At 44.8% G+C, this 17,263-nt stretch overlaps 1 protein-coding gene across 1 annotated transcript in view; it reads right to left on the reverse strand.

Annotated features, from left to right (window-relative positions):
• LOC147701192 (uncharacterized) overlaps positions 1-17,263 on the reverse strand; it is a 339,006-nt gene that overhangs the window by 308,722 nt on the left and 13,021 nt on the right. Inside the window, exon 4 of the mRNA XM_086929317.1 lies at positions 3,036-3,353. Coding sequence (XP_086785443.1) covers positions 3,036-3,353 — 318 coding nt within the window. The remainder of the gene's footprint in view (positions 1-3,035; positions 3,354-17,263) is intronic.

Below are 17,263 nucleotides of genomic sequence, written 5' to 3' on the forward strand. Positions count from 1 at the left end.
CCTATAGATTGGTCTATCCAGTTTGCTTTGAGCCGCTTTGCGTCGTCAGCAGATAGTTTAGTCTTATGGAGGAAACACGCGTCGCTTTTTAGCTTGGCTAGGTACCCTATGACCTTCCTTCTTTTGACTGGGTGGTGGGGTCCTTTAACATTGAAGGAGACTACTTTGATATTGGCTAGGAGCTGACCTTGTTGGGTGTGTGTCATCCTATGTGTTGCGTGTCGCGCTTGGTTCGTATTACTCTGTGTGTGTTGGTTTGTATTAGTGCAAGGTTGCATGTCCTTTTTGTCCTTACTGTGCCCCCTCCTTTCTGGCGGTGTGGCCTGTCCAAGCTGTTTGTTGGTTGTTTTTGTTCACTCCCAATTAGTAGGTAGATGATGAAGAAAAGGAAAGTGAAGAATAGATTAGTAGATGTAGGAAGCCCATATAGCTGTACCCGGTGTCCCTATCCGTCCCCCGCAGCCCCGCTCCCATGCCTCCCCCCTCCCCCTGCTGCTTGCTGAGTGGGTGTGCGACAGCAAAGTTCCCTGCCCCATTTCCCCCAAGGCACAGTGTTGAGTTCTTCCCAAGTTCTGTCGTGACGCGCCCTGTAAACAAATCGGCATAACATAAAGGATATATGTGCGACTTTCTTAGTTCTCCATTGCGTGCTTGTCCGGTTCCTCGCATTTATTGGTAGGTACGTTGTGAGATCGATCTGTTGTGAGGTAGTTTGGTTGGCTATGTATAAACCTAGCGCAGATGCGTCAAGAGGTAGAAGGAATGAGGTAGATCGGTAGAGAGGTAGCACTGTTCGTTAGGATCCTGAGTTTGGTAGACGCTTCCTTTAGCCTTCACTCCAACTTCTCCGCATTGTCTGGTGATGCGCTTCTTTTTGCCGCTCCTAATTTCTGGGCCTCCATGTCCTAGTTTGGCGGGCCTTGGATGTATTTCCTTAGGTCGTTTGGGTCGTCGAAAGTCTGTGTTCTCCATTTGTCAGAGATTTTGAATCTCACTGGGCCCGCGAAGCTGAAAGTGATGTTGTTTCTGCGTAGCGTGTCTCTCAGTGATAGGAAACCCTTCTTGGTTTCCACTGTTTGTCTCGAGAAGTCCTGCGTGAGGATTATTTTGTTGCTTTCTAATCTCAGGTTCGGGTTTTTCTGAGCAAAAGCGAAGATCGCCTCTGTATGATTTGATCTCAGCGGACTGCATATTATTGGCCGTGGTCCATTGCCCTGTGGTGGTTTTAAAGCTGGCACTCTGTAGGCCTTGTCTATTTCAAATTGTCTATCGAATTTGAGGCCATTTAGTTGCAGTATTATTTCTTCAAGCAGGGTTGTGCAGGCACCGGCTTTGTCCTCTGCGGATCTTTCCTCTCCTTGCTCGATCATCCTGCTCCGCCAGCTGTTTTTGGAGGGCTTTTGAGATCTTGGTGTTCTCTGCTAGCGATTTGTTGCTTTTTAGCGTTACGTCCTCAATGTCGCTGATGTGTTTTTCTGCTGCCTCTATCCTGGTGTTCGTGTTGTGTAGGTCGCCTCTTATTGCTGCTAGTTTGAGCTGCATGTTGTCGATGGTTACTTTTCTTGACTTGGCCACCGCAATGCCTTCATTCACCCTCTTTAGGATCATGTACAGGGTTGTTTCGTTCCTTTGTTTCAGGAATGATTCTGGTGTGTCTTTCCTATGCTTTTTCGTGTCATTGGAGGGTTTCCCCTCCTGTCCCGCCATAGTGTCTAGGCCTCTTCTTGATTGGAAACTGCCTAGTCTGCCCTACTTTTGGAGCGAGGTTAGGGCCTTGTTTGGTTCACCTCTTGGTGTTGAGATTGTGTGGTGGGTTCAATACTTGCTGGGTTCTCTGATACTCCTCGTCCTCGTCTTTGCTTTTGCACCAGCCAGCTCCTCAAATGTGGCGCACCTTCTTGTGTGTTGTCATGCACCGTGGCTGCCTGCTTCTTATTGTTCCTTATTGACCCCTTCCTGATTCGTCCCCGCTCTTAATGCTCTTAATGTTCTGGTATGTTCTGGTCCCCCGCTCGCAAGATGGCCGTCCCCGGCGCTGCTTTCGGTTTTATTTTCCGCGTCTTGTGCTCACCTGGTTTCCCGTTATGGCTTGCGCACTCCTGGCTGTCTCTGCGGGTCCAGCAGGGCTCCGGAGGTTTTACCTTACTCAGCGCTTTCTCCGGGGGCGAGGGTCAGCCTGTGTCCGCCCCCTATGCTTATGGCTGAGGGGGAGGGGAGCCATATAGGTGCGGCCGTTGCCGGTCAGATGGCGGCGCCCTTAGTTTGTTTATAGTTTCGCTTTCGCCTTGCATCAGATTTTCACAGTCTGTATGCCTGGCGTTCTTTTGTGTCGCCTGTTCTCTCTTTGTGGGTTGCGCTGGGCAGTATGCGTGGCTGTGGAGGCGGGAGGGTGCTGGCTAGGTCTTGTGCGTTGCGGGCCGCTCGCAGTGCCACTATCAACACTCACCTCCCCCGCCTCCCGTCTACTCGATCGCCATCTTGGTTGGGCTGCGTCTTCCCAAACTTCGGGAGAGGAGATCGGCCCGTACTTCGTCTTCTTTTGCCTATGGTCCCCAGGTCCTCCGACGTTGGAGGCTGTCCTTTGTTCTTGGATCAAACTCGTTTGGCTGAGCTTAATTCGCCGCTATGTGCCTCGGGCTATGGAGACAACGGACCTAGGCACCCGTCCGCATTGCCGTACAAGCCACGCCCCCACCCTCAATTGTTTTTCATGAATTTGTTTTTACTTTATGCCTGCCCATTTGCTGCTCAGTTATGGAACTTTTAAGTAGAAAGTTTTCATTATTGAAATGTGAATCTTAGGCTTAGATAAGCACATAAAGCTGACATGACGGAGGCATGTTAATGTCTCCTTCCCAGATGGAGACACTGCTATGATTACTAATATTATCCATGGGAGGTCCACCCCAAATGTTGCCACAAACAAGGGCAACATGCTTTTAAGTTTTCAATATCTGACCAAACTCAATGTTTACTGAATTTGGCCATCACGAATATCACATACAGAATACAGTCCTCCTTATACTGAAACTTACCATAAACCATGACTTGAACAACTGCTTGAGCAGTGACTCTATTCGCTGCTTCCACTGTCACTGTGTAGTTGCCAGAGTCTGTTACCGTAGCATTGGATATGCTGATGGAGCCAGGATAGTTAATCTGCAGCCGTCCTTTGTAGGAGTTGTTTATCTGTACAGTTATATTAGCTCCCCAAGTGACCAGAGGGGACACACCTTTACTCCATGAAATCAAAGGATTAGATACATTGGAAGGGTATGAGATGGGTATGATGATCATCTCTCCAGCCAAGAAATTCAACAAAGTTGGGGCAGATATGTTGATGGGTTCAGTTGCTAAGGGAATAAGTAAATTGAAAAAATTAGTAACTCAGTTCAAAATATATGAACAGACACAATGTTGTTGTCGAACCCAATCACCATCTATGAAATAATGACATATGACAAACTTTATTAGTTTGACATTGTCTATACAGAAGAACAAATGTGACATCTAGCTGTTGTTAAAGTGTAGGTTATATGATTGTTTAAACCAGCAGGTGGCTGGGACAAGTATACACAAAGTAAGCTATACACACTATTCCAAAATCTCTTGCTGCATTCATCATGCATTTCAATATTCCACAAAGGGGCACATCACTGTCAAACCTAAGCACATTGGTAATTCTGACCAAGAGAACACTGAGGAAGTAGACGTGGAATTCCTAATGCTGGGACTCAAACTTGCTAATTTAGCAACATAGCAAACACTGAAGAAAATGATTACATTTTCTTACATGATGCTCTAAATTGTCTTACATTGAATAAAGAAAAGAAAGGGGATGCATGTATTTTAATTTGATTAATGCAAGGAAAATCAAGTATATTCTAATGAGATGACAGTGAAAAAGTGCGAGTAGGAGAGAGTTGTGGGAGGGAGGGTAGACAGAGAGGGACAGTTAAGAGGAGCTGACTCCATTAACGCAAGAACTCACATAACAAAGAACTCTGTAGGGGGGATGGTAGGTGCTGAAGGGGGAAGAGTGAGACCGAGTCAACCTACAAGTCATCAAGTAGCATTGAAAGTGTGTAGGGCTAAGAGGCCACACAGGTGTGAAGCTGGTGAAGTAGATGAAGTGCCTAACAGGTCTAAGAGAGGAAAAAGTTGGAGGAAGGTTCGGAGAAAAGTAAGAGGGAAATGGAGATGGAAGACTGATGTAATCAGGAGGAATCAGAAGCTAGTATTGGTTGGAGCAGGAATCAGGGGCTTAGTAGAGATCTGCTTTGAGGGAGGAATGTGGGGTAGGTAGCACATATTCCTTCAATAAAGCACCAGTACTAGAAATCCTTCCAGATACTGATGCTTTCTCAAAGAACGTCTTATCTTGTCTTTGCAGTATTTTTGGGTACCAACATGAATTCCTCCGATGTTCAAAACATACTTCATGCTCTAAACATGTTTATTCGATGTGAACGTCTCCACAAACTTGATGAGTTCATAAAACCTAGACAACGTCTTCCTGATAATACCAAGAAAGTTGATCTTTAACTGTTCACCAATCGTTAAACATTCTCCCCTGCATACATTTGCATGCCAAATTAACTTTGGCCAACAGTGATATGCAAAATCCACCCATTTTTTAAAATGAACTTCCTGAGTAAAATTTGTTAGGTTACGGAACTCGACAAAAAGGCAATTTTGCAGTTGGTGCAGTTTATGTGGGTCCACCTGGCAGAGGTTGAGGTGCGTCCAATGCAGGGGAGGTGGAGGAAGAGTGGGTCTCAGCCCCCCATCCAGAGTTGCCTAGGTGTGTTGCTGTTTCACCACGGTCATGTTGTGCTGGGGGTGTGGCTACAGGTGATTTTCGGTCCGAGGCAGCACTGACAGCTATAAGCTGCCAAATGGAAACAGGAGGATGACACGGCCCCTCTATTACTCAGGTGGCCTCTTCTGGTGGACTCCCCTGGTGAGCCGTAGATAAGCGGGCACTAATCCAAGCAGTGTGGCCCTCCAGTTGTGGGACCAGGTAAGGCTATCCTGTACGTAGCTCTGCAATCTTGTGTAATGGGTGGGAGGGACCCTCAACTGGTGAAGTTCCAATCCCACCTTCAACCACCACGTTTCAGCATGTGCACGAGAGAAGGATCTAGTGTGTACCACAAAAACTAGGATGGCAAGATCAATCTGGATGGGACAGTAAAGTTCACCCCGCACTCTGTTGGTGGATAGGGAGCAGTCCAGGACTGTGGTCCCAATGCAAGGCCAGAGACAGTCACTTTTGAATGAATGAATGAATGAATGAAAATTGCACTTGTATAGCGCTAAACTACCCGGAGGCCTCGTAGCGCTTGTGACTGAATTTGCTTAACGCAGGCTCAGGGCAGGTCAGCAGAATTTGGCATACAAGTGTGTTTTCAAGGCTTTCCTGAAGGACAGGTGGTTACTGTTGCCTCGAAGGGATAGAGGGAGGGTGTTCCAGAGTTTGGCCGCAGTATGGGAGAAAGAGCGGCCTCCCCATCGAGCTTTCCTGACCCTGGCGGAAGTGGCCAGCCGGAGGGTGCAGGAGCGGAGGGAACGGGACGGGACGTAGGGAGTAGCCAAGGGATGCAGAATGGCGGGACCTGTGCGATGAAAGGCTTTGTGTAGGATACACATAGCCTTAAATTGTACTCTTGCCACTATAGTGAGCCAGTGAAGCTCCCTTAGGGCATTCCTCGCTGACTGCCAGCGAAGGAGGTTATAGAGTAGGCGGGCCGCACTATTTTGTGTGACTTGGAGCTTCTGGGTGGCAAAGGTCGGAGCTCCCATGTAGAGGGCATTCCCGTAATCCAGGCGGGAGAGTATGAGGGCCTGGACCAGGATCCTCCTTGCCTGGAATGGGAGCAGAGGGAGCACCTTCCGCAACATCCTCATAAGCCCAAAGCAGGTGGCGGCGGTCTTTGTGGCTTGGACTGAAAAGTCCAAAGCTTTATCGAACCAGATCCCGAGGCTTTTTATTTGGGACTTGGGGATGGGGGGCAGGCCCAAACATGGTGGCCAGATGGATGCAAGAACAGAGGGAGAAGGATTGCCCAATAGGATGACGTCTGTCTTCTCCAACTTTTGTGGTTGCTGAGGATCCAATCCCACAAGGCAAAACAAAAGGGGATGATGGACGGAGCGTTTGAGCAAATCAAACACTCACACCCTGTCAACGGATCTGGGTTTAATCCATCACCATTCTTTAGCTCACTCAGCCACCCCAGTTTAGACATGGCCATATGCAAATCAGTCTGACCCTGATGATTCATGAAACGTTTTAATTTAAAGTTTTAAATTTTGTTTCATATTTTAATAAATATGGCCGGGGGGGTCGTGAGGCCCCCCCGCCTTCCAAAAGTTCAAATCTGTGTCTGTCTCCTCCCATGGGGAATTGGTGTTGGGAGGGGTGGCGGGCATCCCGGCCCATATGGAAAGGGGAGACCACTCGGTCCCCCCGAACGTCTGGATGGGTGCCCCGATCCCCTGGGAAACCATTGTGGGCGGGGGGCGTGTCTCGGCTGGTATGCCCGAAGCGGCATGGCCGGAACACGCTCCTCCCGCCCAAAAAGAGGTTGTCCTAAAACACCCGCCCGGAAGTCCGTGCACTGATGGGCGTGCTTGAGGCGGGGCCCGCCCTCCCGTAGCTGGATAAAAGGAGCGAGAATCCAACGAAGCATCCTCTTGTTCCTGTGCTCTGAAGGCTGCACCACTCGTCGCTCGTGAGCCCTCAAGGGAACAAGCTGCACTTTTTGACCCACCCACCAGCCCCTTGTTGCAAAGTTTGTGAAATAAAGAAATATCGAATGGTGTTATTTGATGTAATAAAACATGTATGGCAATCATTTCTTGCATCATAAATGTATGACAAGGGTATACATGTAATTGAATACTTGCTTGTAGGCCATTTTTTCCTTTGTAGAAACGTAATGGAACGGATTCAATGAAGTTTGTGCTTTGCTTTAGGACCTTTTTCCCTTTGTAGCAATGTTGAAGTTGGTGAATTTATCAAGCTGTTGCAAGTTTAGTCATAGTTTTTCTTTCCTTAGTAGGTAAAACAATTGTCATATTTATTTTTGGTCGGGCGGTAAGGTCATGATCGGTGAGCAGTGATTCAAGGTCCCTAGGGGGGGCGCCACCCATTATGGATGGGAGCGCCTGGGGGGAGGCGGCCATTGGCCCCTCCCACGGGGGGGCGACACCCACTACGGATGGGTCGCCCAGGGGGAGACGGCCATAGACACCTCCCAGGGGGAGACGGCTATATGCCCCTCCCACGAATTTCCCGGGGGCCGGATATACGCTCCGGCGGAAGAGAGTGTGGGGAAGGGGGGGGGAGTCCACGCTGTCCTTCTTACGGATACCTCGCACACGAACTCAGACGACCTTAAGATGGTGTCGAGTGAAAGGGGGCCCCCACCACAAGGGAAGTTACAATTGGCGGCGAGGGTAAAGTCCTCTGCGCATGCGCCACTCACACTGTGAGGGCGGGAAGTTGGTGATAGGGATCTGACACCGGTTAAGACCTTGCCGTTGGCCCTTAATGTTAGGTTGTACAAATTCAAATGTAATGCATTTATCGAGATGCTAGACTCGGCTAGGAAACCTTTGTATTAGAGATTTGTTAAGGTTAGCCTGAAAAACCTGTCTTCATCAAGATGTAATTGAAGTTGAATTTGTACATGATTCATGAAACGTTTTAATTTAAAGTTTTAAATTTTGTTTCATATTTTAATAAATACGGCCGGGGGGGTCGTGAGGCCCCCCCGCCTTCCAAAAGTTCAAATCTGTGTCTGTCTCCTCCCATGGGGAATTGGTGTTGGGAGGGGTGGTGGGCATCCCGGCCCATATGACATGTGTGCAGTTTTTCAAATGTTCTTGCAGCTGTATGCCTTAAATGTATAATGTGCTAATATTTATGCTTTAAATGCACCATTTGATAATATTCTTTTTTAAATAGCCCTAGGGTAAAATGCTCAAAAAAATGTAAAGTGGCATTTAAAATAGCGCACCATCTTACCCAAAGAGCCAGTTGTGGATGAATTTTGATTAGAACTCTGTCCATCTCTTCACTAAGTTGTTACTGGTGGGCCATGCCCCTGTAACATACAAACCTGACTACTAGCGTGACTGTTTTCCTGTGACGAACAAGGGGTTGTTTTCCCTGGTTCCGTACAATGAAGGATTTCTTACTATAATTGGCAAAACAACACAGTAAAAAATTCACCTCCTGATTGAAATTGGACTTCTAAAACCGCTCAAATTTGTTAGGTCTGAGAACTCTAGGAGCAGATGATACCACAGTTGGTGACTATCACAGTTGTGTGACCCTCTCCAAAAAAGCAAGGCCAAGGGTAAACAAAATTAGCTGTTCCAAACTGGACCTCATTTTGCTAGGGAGGACGACTCGAACTCCCAGAACCTGTAATTTATACTTTATGGGGTCTTTCTTTCTATCCTGCTAAGCTGTAGCAAATTTTGTTAATTTGGTTGACAAGCACCACAAAAAATAAAAATATTTAGTCCAGCATTACTGGAGATTAATGCAATGATCGCTTGCGTAAGGGTGAGATGTTTTTATTTTTTTTTAAAACAGTGATGATTACGAGTTAACAAAACAATTGTGTTTAACACTTTTTGTAAAATTGTATGGCGTATTTTAAAAATGATGTTTGTATGATTTCTCCAAAAGAAAAGAAAATTGGCTTTAATGTGTTTAAATAATGTGACATGTCTATGAGAATTCAAGCGCTACTAACTCACTTCTTCCTGGATGGGGTACACCCTTCCTCACTAGTCTGCTCAGTAACAGCAGTTTGCTTATAAACATTGGGCCTCATTTATGAGAAATGATGCATCGCTGCTTGAAAGCAGTGATGCGTCACTTCTCAGTGCGCACTCCTTGCAACATACCTGATGCGTCATATTTAATGTATGACGCATCATGTTGCAAGGAGTTACAGATACGTCAGTATTTCTAACGTATCTGTAAACGCCAAAGTGACGCATTGCTGGAGTGTGTCACAAAAGTGACGCAACTCCAGGAATGTGTCCTTTCACATTGGGGCAAGCCCCATGTGAAAGGGCCTGCGTCAGTCTTACCCCTGCTGTGAGGCAGGCGCAAGATTTTGACGCAACGGCGTCCTAGAAGTGACGCAGTGAAATCTCATAGATTTCACTGCATCACTTCTTCGAGGCTTTTTGCGGAGGGAACGCACCCCCCCTGCATACATTACACCTGACACAGGTATAATGTAGCGCAGGGGTTTACAAAGTGACATATTTGCTTAGATGCGTCACTTTGTAAATAGTGCGCAACAGGAGGCATGTTTTACGCCGCCGATACGTCACAAAAAGTGGCACATCGTAAGCGCAAAAAGGACGCAAGGCCTCATAAATGAGGCCCATTGTGTGGCAAAAACATATGTAAAGTGCTTAGGTACTGTACAAAGCTGTTGAGAGTAATTGTGAAATTGGACAAAAATATGACGCGTCCACTTTTATCCTTCTGCGGTTGATTAAATGAGTACTATTGAGCTGGATAACAGTAAACATCTGTCTTTTAGGACCAAGATACCCATTGCGTTTTGTTTCGTCATTACTCCACGATGCCTGCGAAAAAATTACGAACAGGCATAGAATCACTTTTTGAAAGAGAGAACGAGCTATAACAGATACTAACCATTCACAAGTGGAGATAGAGTAGTCTAAAATAAAATACATGATTTTATTTGCTGCCTTTCGCATGATCACAGAATACAAAGTTGAAGAGATTGCTATTATATAGTTTCTTTGTATAAGAGTGGTGTACTATTCTTGTGCTTAGTTTTTACAAATACAACAGTGTCAAAACTATCCAAAAAGAGCTAAAACGACAATATAATCCACAAACTCAATTCACTAGTATATACATAACTTTTTAATCATTTAAAAAAAATATAGAAATGCAGATGTATATGGGAGTTTCATAAAGAAATAGTATTTCACTCATATGAAAAGAAAATATCAGATTAACTGCATCTGGCAGAAGGTATGTGTTTAAGATGTTAGTACCACATGTTTTGGAAAGTTAGAGGAAAATTAATCAGTGCCCCTTTATTTCATTATGTACTTTATAGAAAAGCAGCAGTATAGTATTGTTGGAAGCTACAATGAGGAATGTATTTAAAATCATGAATGTTTTAAATCTGTAAGAAACATGTGCAGAATAGATACATCTATGTTATTTGCATTCTGGGAGTTGTAGCACTTTCATTCATATTATTAAACAGGAGTAGTGAAGTCACAAATAAAAGATAAGAAAGTGTACTGTGCCTCTGAATTATAAAGTAGTAATACTTGTTAGGTATATATTAAGAAGTGTTTGTCAATGTGGTTTTGAACTTATATGACCGGTTTACAGATGCTTAGATGGTGAGATATGTTTTTTATGTTTACAGATAATGTATGTATGTATATGTATCCAAACGCAAATACTTCATTGCCGGTGCATGCAGCGAGACAGGGACAAATTCTCACAGAAATATTACCCACAAAGATAAACAATGCAGCACTCCTCTTAGCTGATGAAAATATTTACTACTCATTTCGAACACTTGGCTCCTGATCAGGGTAGTTTTAACAGAGTCCTTCTTTGCTTTCTGCTTTTTATACTCATACACATACTAGCCTGTTATGAAGCATTGTGCGTATGGTAGATTTATACTTGCATTCATATTTTGAATAAAACTTTATTGCCATATTCAGCCTCCCTGAAAGTTGGTTTCAATGCCCAGTCAACCTATTGCCTTCTATGAGCATATGCGATTGCAAAACATATGAGCACACATAAGGAGAAGACATGGCTGGATATGAAATATTCAGGACTTGCAACAATTATGCAACATGAACGGGGATCAAATAGAACTCAAAAACGTAAACTGCTAGAATCCAGGCTCAGAATAAGGTTCAAGACAAAGATGCCTCTGGGGCGAAACGGGAACGAAGAGATGTATGTGCATTTATGAGACTGTAAACAACCAAGAAGATTGGATAAAACGAACTTTGAAGAGAAATTCTTCAAAAAAGAACTTTTTTGATAAGTATGTACATATCCTTTTTAGAAAAAACAAATCTCTTCTTTCTTTTCTCTTTTTTCTCTTTATTCTTTCTTGTTTTGTTGTTGTTGTTTTTGTTCTTAAATGTATGAAGACTATCATTGAAACAACGACTAGTGATGTAGATTAAACAATTGAAGTAAAGATAACAGTAACAAAATGTAGTTTGCTGATAGGCTGTGCCACCGTTTGGGGGGGGGGGAGTGCTGATGTTGCATGTAACCTATAAACAAGGGCACTCAGCAAAGAACGAACTAGGACACTCAGTCCAAAATGAGCAGAGGTAGAGATTGCCGAAGACCCAAGACATTCAATTTTGTGGCACTGGAAAATCTAATACGTGTCACAAGACGCGTAAATGTATACGCATAACCTAAAATAATATAATACAAAGCGTACGCAACACATGCTCATATAAGGCAATGGGTTGAATGAGCATTGGAGCCAACGTTCGAGGAGGCCGAATACAACAATACAATGTTATTAAAAATATTAAAGCAACTATAAAACTACCATACCCACAATGCTTCATAACAAGCTAATATGTAAATGAGTATAAAAAGCAGAAAGCAAAGAAGGAATCTATTTAAATTACCATGATCAGGAACCGTATGTTCGCAAAGCGTAGGGAAGTTACGACCTGAATAAATATTTTCATCACCCAAGAGGAGTGCCGCGTTGTTTATCTTTGCGGATAGTATGTATATGTATATGTATGGAATGTGGTTTCCGGTCATGAATGACCATTATAAGCAAGTGAAGGGATTGGACATTGAATGCACATTAAAAAGCGGACATTATATTTTTCGGCCATGAAATGTTTTTGAGTAAAATTTAAAATGTAACCTGCCTTTCTGGTGGGATCAGGCCAACGGGGTCTATGGACATTGAGTTAATTGTACAACTCTAACAGCATGATTCACTTGAGTTGATGAGAAGGGAACTACATTTTGTGAATTCTGGTATGAGGGATTTGGGGAAAGGTAGTTGGCCTCGAAAGAAGGGCGGGACCGGAACATTGGTAGTCCGTCATCAAGTGTAGTTCTTTCGCACAAATACTTGAGAGTAAACAACCTGGAAGGAGTTGCGGCAGTGCAATATAAGTTTGCGTTGTATGCTGTAAGCTTAGGCCATCACAATTGTTAAGGAGATGTGTACTGTGGCACTGTATAAAATATGAACATTATGTTAGAACATTTTTATGCTAGTTTAAGGAAAGCGAACTGATCGTTAAACCTAATGGTATAATAACAGATGTAAAACAGCACATGTCACGGTAAGCTTACCACAGGCTTAATTGGTTAAAATGATGGTAGAAGCACTTTGAATGCTTAGATGAGGCATGCAGGTTAAATAGAAAGGGTTTAAACTGAAGAAGCAGGGAAGTGTATGAGTCCTTTTTGGCAAAAGGGGCTTGTTGCTGATGGCTCATGAATGATGAATGTCCATTAAAACTTTATTTTTATTAAAATGCAGGTGGTGAATAATTCAGTGTGAATAACGGTTAACAATCTGAGTAAAACAGATCAATGAAGCTTGTAACGTAATCATATATGCAAAAATAATGATGATGGTTATGTATATGAATTTGTTTGTTTTTTAGATGCCCCTGATGAAGGGAATAATCTCGAAATGCATTTGGGTCCTTTATTAAAGAAAACGTGACATGTTTGGATTCATTCTGTTTTGTGGCTGTGCTGCCTGTACAGAACCAAGAACTTGGTTCCTTTGTGTTTAGTTATATTGCAGCACAATAGGGTGGAGTGCTACACAGGCATGCACACTTATAGCTTTGAATGATGTTAAACGTTGGTGAAAACTTGATTGAAATAGCGAGTACGTTGGAGTGAATCTTACAACCCTTTCATGTTCTTTACACAGAGATGTAAGGTAAAGGCCTCTAAGGGTGGCATAATATGTGCTGCTGCCCTTAGAGGTCTTCCCTGGTCACAGTGCCCTTGGTACCTGTAGTACCATTGACCTGTGGCTATAGATGTCAATTGGATTATTTTTGGGGAAAGAACACAGGCCCCGTGAACGTGATTGGCAGGGATCTAGGACACATCAAGTCAAAGTGTATCAGTAGTCTTGGCAAAAAGTGGGAAGGTTACTGAAACAGAAACCCACTTTCCTATACAAATCCGCCCCCCCCCCCCAGCCCAAAGGCCAGGAGACTCAACCAAAGCTGGGAGAGTCTTCCTAGTGTTTCTGGTGAGGAAGAGTAGAGGACGTGGTATGACAGTTGCAGGGCTTACTCTGCCTTGCATCCTTCTGTCCAAGTCAGTCCCTTTGGGAAGCTGGCCTACCTCAACAGTTTCAGGACCTGATTCCCAATGCTCTTTTCCTAGCTCTTTACCCCATCTTTTTAGTTTGGGTTCAGAGGTGCCCACCGCTGCCAAATTGAACTTAGCTAGGGAAAAGCCCAGCTTACCCACATAGGTTACCCACAGCTTTTGGAAGCCCACCATGACCAATAACATCAGGGGGCTAACTTTCTAATTGGCAGGGGGCCAGGCCACCATGTCAAGAACAGTGCTGCCATAAAGGCAAACACCCAGCAGAGGCTACTGACCACTGTCAGTGTCCATAACCACACCTGTAGCCCTTCACTGATAGGTGAAGTGGCTACCTTACAGGCTTCTTTGGTTTCTGGTAGCCTGTCTGCTGTTTTAGGGTAGGGGGTCACTACACTTGGTAGTGATCACCCTTCTTCCACCCCCTGTTCTGCCAGCTGAGGAGCCACCAACTCAGGCAGGACAGTTGCCTAATTAGTCAGGGCTTTTTGTTGGCTAGGGGGGACTTCACCAGTGCCACATTTGGAGTGCTGCCTTACTGGGAAAGAACCTCTCTGGCCCACTGGAACTGTTGCTCACAGTTGGCCACATTTCCTACACTGTTTCTTCTTTTTCTTTTGGGGTTTAGCTGCACTAACTGCAAGTTGAGCCCACCCCCAGGTTTCTTGGGTGAGGTCTGTCATTGGACCAGTACCTCTCTTTGGCTCGGACCAACCTCTGGGTGGTCATTCCCAAAGAGACAATCAAGGGGGAGGTCTTTACCTACCACCACCTTTCTCCATCTCAGGGAACCAGCATATTCCAGGAGCACTACAGCCATAGGCCTGATAGTGACACCCCCTGGGACAGTCCTTATTCTTTTTGTTTACCCTGGGGCATACTGGTTTGAGAGAATCAACCCTGTCATGCACCACAGTGGTGTGGAAGTTTCTACTCCCCTCTGGAATCTCCAACTAACCTTTTGGGCCCATTTTTCAGTGAAGGCTATTAGAGCTTCCTCGTCTGAGGAATCACTCTCTAAAGCTACACTGGCAACCACTGGAGCTACACTAGGGGCTGTAATTTCTTTGGGTCAGCTAGGGTCCTTGGTGTGGTGTCCTGCCTTTTAGCAGTTAGGACACCATACCCTGTTGGGATCCCAATTCTTACCTTGGTACACAGTTTAAGTTTGGGAGGTATCTTTGGGCCCTCCCTCCTGGTCAGGTGTTTTGAGGGCTACCTAGAACTTGTTACTTTTATCTTTAAGAGGCTTGCTGTCTTTCCTCTGGGGAGGTTTTGTAACCCCTTTCTTTCGGTCCCCCCAGTTGACGTCCATGTTACGCTTGTCTTAACCCAATGGTCCGCCTTCTTTCCCAAGTCTTGGGGAAAAATTGGATCTAGGTCTACCAGATACTGATGCAACTTTCCATCAATGCAATTACTTAATATGTGTACTTTCATAAACAAATTATAATGATCATCATAATGTTGCACTTTCCTTCCAGTTAACCAGCCATCTAGTGTCTTGACTGAGTAGTTTACACATTCCACCCAGGGCTGATTCTGGTTTTCTGAGCCCCCTAATCTAATTTTATACTCCTAAATAGTGAGTCCAAATCCTTCAATCAGAGTTCTCTTCTTGAGGTCATAAGACACAGCATCTACCCCTGTACTTACCAGAGAACACTTTCAAATTGAGTGCCCCCAGTGAGTTTTCTTCACTCTTCTGGCGTCACCAGCCCTCTCAAAGGTTGGGAACCATTTTGTGATATTATCACTCTCTTCATATTTAGGGACAATCCCTTTGGGATTTTAGGATCATAAGATTGCCCATTGTCCTTATTTAGCAAATTTCTGCCACCATTGATGGGTCCTAGGCCCATCTCCGCTCTTTCTTTTTCTAGAGCCAGGAGTCTGGTGCACAGGTCTAACCTTGTGGCCAGCCTGACTAGCAGGATGTCCTCCTCATTGAGGCTGTCCTCAATGTCCTCAGAAATGCCAGATCTGTGTGAGATCTAGGCACTGAGAGGTAGATTCTGAGAGTCAAGGGTACTTGAACCCTTTTTTCCCTAGGAAGAGGAGGGGGTTGATCCACCCTTTCTCTACTTCCTCATCTGATTGGTCTTCACCATTTTCAGATGGGTGGTCCTTAGCATACCCAGCCAACATCTCATGAGGTTTTGTTTGTGGGATGGGGGCCCATGGTTATATTTTCACTTTTACATAGGGACCTTACCTCCTTGAAAGACAAGTGAAGGTAAGGGGTGAGGTCAAGCTCCTCAACCCTGTCCTCTATGTTATTGTGGTTATTTTTTACTAGCAGCTGGGTTCTTATTTTGAGACATTGTTGAAAAAACTTCTAACCCCTCTAACCCTAGCTATAGTGACTTTTTATTTTCTAGAAATTCTAAAGGGACTTAACCAAGGCCCTAAGAAGAAGTTTAGTAATTTTGCAAAAAAATGCCAAATTGAAAAATCCTAATTCTAAAGACAATTTGAGAGTTCTGTCAGGTGATCAGGTGGTAACCAAGTAGTCCAACAAATGTAAAGCTATATATCTCACTGCTGATCCACCAATGTAGGAAGCTGACTCTGTATATAATATACCAACATGAGGTATAGTGTGCACAGAGTCCAGTGGAACCCCAAAGGTAGGCAGAGGTAAAGTTAGATAAAACCGTACTCTCTATTTGTGGTAGTATGGTCGACCAGTAAGGCTGTATTAGAGTGCAGTGTTAAGCATTTGTTGTACACACTCAGTCAGCAAATGAATTCACACACTCAAAGACTGAACTTCAGACCAAATGTTTTTGTATAAAAATAATATTTTACATATTTTATTTTTCTAGAACTATGCAAGCCTGGCACAGGTAAGTTGATAAACACTTTGTACTTTAAAATGGTAACAGTTTGAATTACTGGTAATGCAATACTGTGAAATGCTGTACATGTACTCTGTATCAACTTTGCAATGACAATTGCAGGTAAGTTACTTTCATGTTACTTTTGAGATTACCTTTTAGATTACTTTTTCTACTCAGTGTGATATGCCTAGATATCACACTGGGACATTTCCTAGAGAAAAGGTAAGTAAAATCAGTTTTGCACATTTGTTACTTTTCAGGCTTCCATGCAAATCAACTCCACACTTAAAACCGAGAAATACAGTTAACAGTTACCAGGTAAGTAATCAGTCTTTGAAGTTGAGGTTCTGGGGTTAGAGCAAGGGTTCCCCCAGGGTCAAGGATGCACTCTTGTTACAGCCTTAGCGGCAATAGGGCGGCCGAGTCTAGAGTGCTGAGGCTCAATGTTATCCAATGGGTGATACAGGTCCTCCCGTTGGTGGTTGCTAGCTAGCAGGCCACTCGGCCGTGGGAGCAAAACTCCTGGACTTTAGCTCAGAGAAATGTGGAAACATATTAGCACCAAAGGTGCACCCTCAGCGGCACTAGGGCGGCCGGGTGCAGGGTGCAGTTTCAACATCGGACGCCCTTTTGGTTTCAATGAAGAACCTCCGGTTTGCAAAAGTGCTCCAGGCAGGGAGATGAAGATCTTCTGGGTGCAACCACCACGTTGAGAGGTAAGACGGGAAGTTAGGGGTTGGTTAGGCACCATTGGCTTGGGCACACAGGCTGTGGGGCATCGGGTGCAGGGGTGCCTTTTGGGGTAGGGTCCTCTTACCAGCTCTTGGTCGTGGTTAGGGGGCCCTCCTGGATTTAGACTGCAGGCTTCGGCTGGAGGCTTGAGGCAGGTCAGGGGTTGCCAGATCTCAGGTCCAGATCGCTGGGGGGACCTCCTGGTGGTGTTTGCTCACTCGATCTTGGCCCTTGGACGGCGGGTGCAGAGTGGGGCACATCGGCGGTCTACAGCCGGAGCCAG

Source organism: Lissotriton vulgaris, chromosome 7, assembly GCF_964263255.1.
Source record: "Lissotriton vulgaris chromosome 7, aLisVul1.2, whole genome shotgun sequence".
Taxonomy (NCBI): domain Eukaryota; kingdom Metazoa; phylum Chordata; class Amphibia; order Caudata; family Salamandridae; genus Lissotriton; species Lissotriton vulgaris.